Raw genomic sequence first — 9,191 nt, forward strand, 5'->3', positions numbered from 1 at the left:
TAACATTTTTGACATGCGTTTTTCTGTATTTTTTTGTTGTTATTCTGTCTCTCACTGTTGAAATAAACCTACCATTAAAATTATAGACTGATAATTTCTTTGTCAGTAGGCAAACGTACAAAATCAGCAGGGGATCAAATACTTTTTTCCCTCACTGTAAAGGTTAAATAAAAATCTGGGAGAACCTTCCAGAAGGACATCCATCTCAGCAGCACTCCACCAATCAGGCCTTCATGGTAGAGTGGCCAGACAGAAGCCACTCCTTAGTAAACAACACATGACAGCCCACTTGGAGTTCATCAAAAGGCACCTAAAAACTCTTAGACCATGAGAAACAAGATTCTCTGGTCTGATGAAACCAAGATTGAACCATTTGGCCTGAATGCCAAACGTTACGTCTGGAAAAAACCTGGCAACATCCCTATGGTGAAGCATGGTGGTGGCAGCATCATGCTGTGGGTACGTTTTTCATTAGCATGGACTGGGAGTCTAGTCAGGATCGAGGCGAAGATGAATGGAGCAAAGTACAGAGAGCTCTTTAATGAAAACCTGCTCCAGAGCTCACAGGACCTCAGACTGGGGCGAAGGTTTAGCTTCCAACAAGACAACGACCCTAAGCACTCAGCCAAGACAACCCAGGAGTGGCTTCGGGACAAGTCTCAATGTCCTTGAGTGGCCCAGCCAGAGCCTGGACTTGAACTCGATCAAACAACTCTGGAGAGATCAGAAAATAGCTCTTCAGCAACGCTCCCCATCCAACCTGACAGAGCTTGAGAGGATCTGCAGAGAAGAATGGGAGAAACTCCCCAAATACAGGTGTGCCCAGCTTGTAGCATCATACCCAAGAAGACTTGAAGCTGTAGTCGCTGCCAAAGGTGCTTCAACAAAGTACCGAGTAAAGGGTCTGAATTCTTATGTAAATATGATATTTCCATTTTTTATGTTTTATAAATTACAATACATTTCTAAAAACCAGTTTTTGCTTTGTCATTATGGGGTATTGTGAGTAGATTGATGAGGGACAAAATGATTTAATCAATTTTAGAATAAGGCTGTAACCTTAAAAATGTGGAGAAAGTCAAGGCGTCTGAATACCTTTTGAAGGCAACGGTATGTCTTGAGAATATAAGCAGATATCACAGCTATGTAATGTGACATTGAAAATAAACACCTTTTATAGAGGTTGTGTCACAACTGTGACCCAGACTAACCTATTGCCCATGTTTCCTGCTTCCTGTGCAGCAGATGGCCAGAAGGACATAGAGGATGAGTTGACCACAGGACTGGAGCTGGTTGACTCATGCATCAGATCCCTGCAGGTATCTGGAATACTGGACCCTCACCAATACAACACAGGAGAACGTAAGGACAGCTCTTATTTCATTATGACAGGGTGTGTGTGTGTGTGCGTGTGTGTGTGCGTGTGCGTGTGCGTGTGTGTGTGTGTGTGTGTGTGTGTGTGTGTGTGTGTGTGTGTGTGTGTGTGTGTGTGTGTGTGTGTGTGTGTGTGTGTGTGTGTGTGTGTGTGTGGTGTGTGTGTGTGTGTGTGTGTGTGTGTGTGTGTGCGTGCGTGTGTGTGCGTGCATATGCGTGTATGTGTGTACTTGTGTATGTGTGTGCATGCATGCGTGTGTGTGTGTGTATGCTTGTGTATGTGTCCATGCGTGTGTGTGTGTGTAAGTGTGTGTGTTTGAAAGCTCCTACTCTTTATCAAATCAAATTTTATTTGTCACATGAGCCGAATACAACAGGTGTAGTAGACCTTACTGTTGTCGTGTCTTTGGCTATGCCGGATTAAGTGATATGACATGCTATTCTAATAATATTACCTGATTAAGCTAATCATGTAAATGTAATTAACTAGAAAGTCGGGGTACCACGAAAGACTGTTTATAGAGCTGTTATCTTCCGAATAAACTCTTAAAGACCTAGTAATATTTTACATCAATAGCAGTCAATATTACTTGTCACCTTATTTCAGTCTCATCTGAAAGTTGTAAATTCTTGGTTATCTTCACGAACCCTGGCTAACAAGTTGAATCAGCAATACAAACTTTGGTTTAATTATTTATTTACTAAATACCTAAATAATCACACAGAATTACATTTTCACAGAAAGCAAATGATGTCATACAGAAAACGTCCCTGGTGGACGGAGCCGACATGACGGCTGGTTACACAAAGGAAAGGGGGTTGGGTTTGAGTGAAAGAGCGGGAAGACTGAGGAACAAAGGGAGAAGCGAAGCTATCGTAAATACAGTATCTTATGCATTCTAAATTACCGCCCATTTGGAAAAGGAAAATGCAATAAATATTTACTCAGCTGTGCTTCGGTAGGTTGGTCGTAGATGCTGGCCGTGTTGCCCAACAGAGATCTTCCTGTCCTCGGAAGAATGTCTCTGGTGGTAAATTGGATACATTGTAGTATCGTCGTTGTTTGTTCGTCTGGATCCGTCGTCCGTCCTTTCCTAGCCCACGTTTACAGCGGCCGCTGCTAACTCAACGGCTCGGAGGTATCACTTCTGTAGTGAATAAGAGTTCAAAGTTCATTCCTTTCGAAACCAAAGCTCACGCTGAGGTTAGCTTAGTTCTGTAGTTGACATGTTAGTCCTTTTAACGTGGAACCGTCGTCCTCATGTCCTCGGAACAGCTTATTATCGGAATCCTTCTGACATCGGACCGTCGCCCTAATGTACCCGGAACAGAAAGTTATATTTTCGGAAAGGGCTTATATAGTGGAGGGAGAGAAGGGTGTGTTTCATAGTTTACAACCCATGTCTGTTCACATGGGCGTCCACTGAGTTGAGCATAGTTCACTCATGAAAACCCAATTCTCTCATTTGGAAGCTAAAATTACATTTCATCTTTTCACAAATAGTTTCACATTTAAACATTTAAATTGCACAACAATTCCATGTGAATCTGATAACTAGAATGTGTAGACTTTCCCAGATACAGTTTATGTCATCCTGTCATCAGTCATGTCTCAGATGACAACTGAACTGACATCATATTCATTAAGTACCAACGCTTATTTTCAACTGGTTGGATTACCGAAGTATGGTTCCTTTCCCCCCACCGTTTGATGTTCCCAGACTCTCTATGTTTAACAAAGGCTCTTCAAGAGTCCTTCTGTAGAGTCAAGAGAGAGAGGGAAGGGAGAAAGGGATTTATGAGGGTCATAAATCTTACCTACAGGCCAACGTCATGACAATGTGAAATGCTTACTTACAAGCCCTTAACCAACAATGCAGTTCAATAAATAGAGTTAAGAAAATATTTACCAAATAAACTAAAGTAAAAAATTATAAAAAGTAACACAATAAAATAATAATAACGAGGCTATAGACAGGGGGTACCAGTATGTGCAGGGGCACCGGTTAGTAGAGGGAATTTGTACATGTAGGAAGGGTATCAGCAATGTAAAAACAAAGTAAGTAGTAAATAGTGTAAATAGTCCCTGTGGCCATTTGGTTAATTGTTCAGCAGTATTGTGACATGGGGGTAGAAGCTTTTTGGTCCTAGACATGGCGCTCTGGTACCGCGTCCCGTGCGGAAGCAGAGAGAACAGTCTATGACTTGGGTGACTGAAGTCTGACATTATTTTTGGCCTTCCTCTGACACCGCCTAGTATAGATGTCCTGATGTACTGGGCCGTACGCACTACCTTCTATATTGCCTTACGGTCAGATGCCGAGCAGTTGCCAAACCAGTCGGTGATACAACTGGTCAGGATGCTCTCGATGGTGCAGCTGTAGAACTTTTTGAGGATCTGGGGACCCATGGCAAATCTTTTCGGTCTCCTCAGGGGCAAAAGGTGTCAGATGTTACCGTCTGTTCCTGAATTTTGAAATGTTTTCACAATGACAGTCAGTCCACTGAGAGGAGAAGGGACCATTTGGTTGGAAAGAACAGAAACCCCAGGTTTGGGTTTTCCTCTATCCGTCAACCTTGATATTATACAAAAAGCTCTTATACAGAACAAAAGATACAGACTTGTGTGTGTGTATGTGTGTGTGTGTGTGTGTGTGTGTGTGTGTGTGTGTGTGTGTGTGACATTCCCCCTCTCCCTGTGAAGCAAAAAAAGTGACGTGTGTTTAATAATTCATAGGAACCAGGGTGGAATCTGGATTAAAAGAAAAGTATTTTGTGAAGGAAAAGAGGAGATGGGTGGAGGAGAGGAGAGGAAAGGAGAGGAGTTGAGAGGAGAGGAGAGGAGAGGAGAGGAGAGGAGAGGGGAGGGAAGGGGAGGGGAGAGGGGAGAGGGGAGAGGAGAGGAGAGGAGAGGAGAGGAGAGGAGAGGAGAGGAGAGGAGAGGAGAGGAGAGGAGAGGAGAGGAGGATGCTCTGAAACACCGCTGCAGGTAGTTTTAATCCCACACTACACAAAGACAGAGGAACGATAGAATAGTCTTCTCGCTCATATTGATGTTGGTAGCAGAAGGGGTTCAGGGGTGAAGTGAAGGGATTCCCAGGCTTTCAGCAAAATGAGACAAAATGGAGGGTTAAACTTGTGTAGAGATGTAGCTAGCATTTCTAAAAAGAAGACAGTTGAACTGAAGAACAGAGAACCAAGTGAAGCCCTCCATGTTGAGTTCCTGAGATGGTAAAAAGGCTGTAGTTTCCTGTTGAAGATTATGTAGAAAAATGTAAATCTCCTATTGTCCTACAAGCATCTCTGGGGAAGCACACACTGCTTTCAACTAAATGTCAGAATACGTCAAAGTGGCTCAGTGTGTGTGTGGTGTGTGTCAGTGTGTATGTGTGGTGTATGTGCTTGTCAGTGTGTGGTTGTGTGCTATACTCACATAAACAAAGCGAGAAAAAGGGAGAGAGAGAGAGAGAGGGAGAGAGAGAGAGAGAGAGAGAGAGAGAGAGCGAGAGAGGCTCTTCAATAGGGGGAATAAGAATAGCCTCTGTATTAAAAATATTAAGCAGAGTAAGATACAGCACAGGTCAAATTATCGTCGGAAGTTTACATACACTTAGGTTGGAGTCATTAAAACTCGTTTTTCAAACACTCCACAAATTTCTTGTTAACAAACTATAGTTTTGGCAAGTCTGTTAGGACCTCTACTTTGTATACTTTCCAACAACTGTTTACAGACAGATTATTTCACTTATAATTCACTGTATCACAATTCCAGTGGGTCAGAAGTTTACATACACTAAGTTGACTTTGCCTTTAAACAACTTGGAACATTCCAGAAAAGTATGGCTTTAGAAGCTTCTGATAGGCTAATTGACATCATTTGAGTCAATTGGAGGTGTACCTGTGGATGTATTTCAAGGCCTACCTTCAAACTCAGTGCCTCTTTGATTGACATCATGGGAAAATCTAAAGAAATCAGCCTAGACCTCAGAACAAAAATGTAGACCTCTGCAAGTCTGGTTCATCCTTGGGAGCAATTTCCAAACTCCTGAAGGTACCACGTTCATATGTACAAACAATAGTACGCAAGTAGAAACACCGTGGGACCATGCAGCCGTCATACCACTGAAGAAGGAGACACATTCTGTCTCCTAGAGCTGAACGTACTTTGGTGCGAAAAGTGCAAATCAATCCCAGAACAACAGCAAAGGACCTTGTGAAGATGCTGGAGGAAAACGGGTACAAAAGTATCTATATTCACAGTAAAACGAATCCTATATCGACATAACCTGAAAGGCCGCTCAGCAAGGAAGAAGCCACTGCTCCAAAACCGCCATAAAAAAGCCAGACTACGGTTTGCAACTGCACATGGGGACAAAGATCGTACTTTTTGGAGAAATGTCCTCTGGTCTGATGAAACAAAATAGAACTGTTTGGCCATAATGACCATTGTTATGTTTGGAGGAAAAAGGGGGACGCTTGCAAGCCGAAGAACACCATCCCAACCGTGAAGCAAGGAGTGACAGCATCATGTTGTGGGGGTGCTTTGCTGCAGGAGGGACTGGTTCACTTCACAAAATAGATTGCATCATGAGGTAGGACAATTATGTGGAAATATTGAAGAAACATCTCAAGACATCAGTCAGGAAGTTAAAGCTTGGTCGCAAATGGGTCTTCCAAATGGATAATGACCCCAAGCATAATTCCAAAGTTGTGGAAAAATGGCTTAAGGACAACAAAGTCAAGGTATTGGAGTGGCCATCGCAAAGCCCTGACCTCAATCCCATAGAAAATATGTGGGCACAACTGAAAAAGTGTGTGCGAGCATGGAGGCCTACAAACCTGACTCAGTTACACCAGCTCTGTCAGGAGGAATGGGCCAAAATTCACCCAACTTATTGTGGTAAGCTTGTGGAAGGCTACCCAACACGTTTGACCCAAGTTAAACAAGTGAAAGGCAATGCTACCAAATACTAATTGAGTGTATGTAAACTTCTGACCCACTGGGAATGTGATGAAAGAAATAAAAGCTGAAATAAATCATTCTCTCTACTATTATTCTGACATTTCACATTCTTACATTAAAGTGGAGATCCTAACTGACCTAAGATAGGGCTTTTTACTTTGATTTAATGTCAGAAATTGTGAAAAACTGAGTTCAAATGTATTTGGCTAAGGTGTATGTAAACTTCCAACTTCAACTGTACCTGGTCAATGATCTAACTGCCAGGCCAAAGATCCAATTACCATGTCAACGATCGAACAACCAGATCAACGATCTAACTGCCAGGTCACCGATCTAACTACCAAGTCAACAATCTAACTGCCAGGTCAACGATCTAACTACCAGGTCAACGATCTAACTACCAGGTCAACGATCTAACTACCAAGTCAATGATCTAACTGCCAGGTCAACGATCTAACTGCCATGTTAACGATCTAACTACCAAGACAACGATCTAACTACCAAGTCAACGATCTAACTGCCAGGTCAATGATCTAACTACCAAGTCAACAATCTAACCGCCAGGTCAACGATCTAACTACCAAGTCGACGATCTAACTGCCAGGTAAACGATCTAACTACAAGGTCAAATATCTAAGTGGCATTGACAAACCCAGATCCCTCACTGCCCCCATCCCTCTGTGTGTGACGAAGGACACAGCAGTTTTGTTCTCTCCAAAGAGATGCCTCTTCACCCGGCAGAGCTCCTCTCAATTGGAGTGTGTTAGTGTGTATTCCCTCTAGTCCAGGCAGATTGTTGCTCTCTAATGGAGTGTGTTGTGTGGTGAGAGAAAGGCAATCCCCTCTACCCAGAATGCTTAGCGTTCTGATGCTGATGGAGACTGATAGTGTAAACTTGCACTAGTGTGTGTGTGTGTGTGTGTGTGTGTGTGTGTGTGTGTGTGTGTGTGTGTGTGTGTGTGGGTGTGTGTGTGTGTGTGTGTGTGTGTGTGTGTGTGTGTGTGTGTGTGTGTGTGTGTGTGTGTGTGTGTGTGTGGGTGGGTGGGTGGGTGGGTGGGTGTTTAAACATGCCCCAGTTGAAAGTGACATCACTCCACACAGCCCAGATGACAAATTAAGATATTATGGGCTGAGACGCCAACGCATAAATGACAGAAATATAGAGAGAAAAAGAGAGAGAGCTGTGATTAAAAAGATATATGCATTCTCACTAACTTTCCTAAGACCAGTTTCTCACCATCCCTCTCCTCTCCTCTCCTCTCCTCTCCTCTCTGCTCTTTCACTCTCTCTCTCTCTCTCCTCAACTCCTCTCCTCTCCTCATCTCCTCTCAACCCATTCTCTCCATTAATCTCTCTTCCTCTCCTCTCCTTCTCCTCCTCCTCTCCTTTCCCCTTCTTCTCTCCTCTCTCTTCCTCCGTTCCTCCCCTCTATCTGAGCTCTCCTTCTCCCATCCTCTCCTCTCCTGCTCCGCTCCTCTCCTCTATCTGAGCTCAACTTCCCCCCCCTTCTCCTCTCCTCTCTCCTCCTCCGCTCCTCTCCTCTATCTGAGCTCAACTTCCCCCCCTTCTCCTCTCTCCTTCTCACCTCCTCTCTCCTCCACTCCTGTCCTCTGTCTGAGCTCTCCTTCTCCTCTCCTTCTCCTCTCCTCCTCCGCCCTCTCCTATATATGAGCTATCCTTCTCCTCTCCTCCTCCGCTCTTCTCCTCTATCTGAGTTCTCCTTCTCCTCTCTTCTCTCTTCCTCTGCTCCTCTCCTCTATCTGAGCTCTCCTTCTCCTCTCCTCTCTCCTCCTCCACTCCTCTCCTCTAGCTGAGATCTCCTCCTCCCCTCCTCTCCCCTCATCCTCTCCTCTCCTCTAGCTGAGATCTCCTCCTCCTCTCCTCTCATTCTCTCCTCCTCTCCTCTCTCCTTCTCCCCTCCTCTCTCCTCCGCTCATCTCCTCTATCTGAGCTCTCCTGTCTCCTCTCCTCTCCTCTCCTCTCCTCTCCTCTCCTCTCCTCTCCTCTCCTCTCCTCTCCTCTATCTGAGCTCTCCTGTCTCCTCCACTCTCCTCCTCTCTCCTTCTCCTCTCCTCTCCTCTACTCTATCTGAGCTCAACTTACATACTCCTTCTGCCTTCCACTTTTTTCTACTTTACACTCCTCTTCTCTCCTTCTCTTCACCCATCCTCCTTTCTTCGTCTTTCCTTCTCTCCATCACTTCTTTCTCTTCTCTTCTTCTTCCCCTTCCACCCCCCTACTTTTGCTCCTCTCCCTCTCCTGATTAATTATGTATTCTTTTTCAAACTCACCAAGGGCTGAAATGCAGCACTGCCTGTTCTAAATAGCTGCATCTCTCTCTCTCTCCCTCTCTCTTTCTCTCTTTCTCTCTCTGTCTCTCTTTGTCTCTCTCTCTCTCTGTCTCTCTCTCTCTCTCGCTGTCTCCTCTCCCTCCCCCTCTCTCTTGCTTTCTCTGTCTCTCTCTGGCTCCCCTCTCCTCTCTCTCTCTCTCTCTCTCTCTCTCTCTATCTATCTCCTCAGGTCCCTCTCTTCTTTCCCAGAGTTCTTTGCAGCTTAACTCCACCCCAGAGGCTTCACTCCAGTACTCCGCCAGCTACCATAGCAACCAGACCCTCGCCCTTAGTGACAGCGCTGCCGCGGCAACGCCACAGCGCAGCGGACAAGTCGGTGGGGCCGTGCACAGCTACAACCAGGTAGGTCACCAAGACAATGAGGAAGGTGGTGATGATGATGATGATGATGATGATGAAGGTGATGATTGTGATGAGTTTGTTCTTATAATGCTGTTAAATCATAGCTCTAAGATAAAGTTACCCTCATCTGGCTACCGGAAGGTTTTGAATATACAGTAGAC

At 44.6% G+C, this 9,191-nt stretch overlaps 1 protein-coding gene across 4 annotated transcripts in view; it reads left to right on the forward strand.

Annotated features, from left to right (window-relative positions):
- LOC115195395 (catenin delta-2-like) overlaps window positions 1–9,191 on the forward strand; it is a 562,679-nt gene that overhangs the window by 239,105 nt on the left and 314,383 nt on the right. For 3 of the 4 annotated variants that reach the window (XM_029755212.1, XM_029755211.1, XM_029755214.1), the window contains 2 exons: window positions 1,243–1,362; window positions 8,858–9,030. In XM_029755212.1, the coding sequence (XP_029611072.1) occupies window positions 1,243–1,362; window positions 8,858–9,030 (293 nt within the window). The remainder of the gene's footprint in view (window positions 1–1,242; window positions 1,363–8,857; window positions 9,031–9,191) is intronic. The other variant, XM_029755213.1, reaches the window with a different exon arrangement.

Source organism: Salmo trutta, chromosome 6, assembly GCF_901001165.1.
Source record: "Salmo trutta chromosome 6, fSalTru1.1, whole genome shotgun sequence".
In the NCBI taxonomy this organism is placed as follows: Eukaryota; Metazoa; Chordata; class Actinopteri; order Salmoniformes; family Salmonidae; genus Salmo; species Salmo trutta.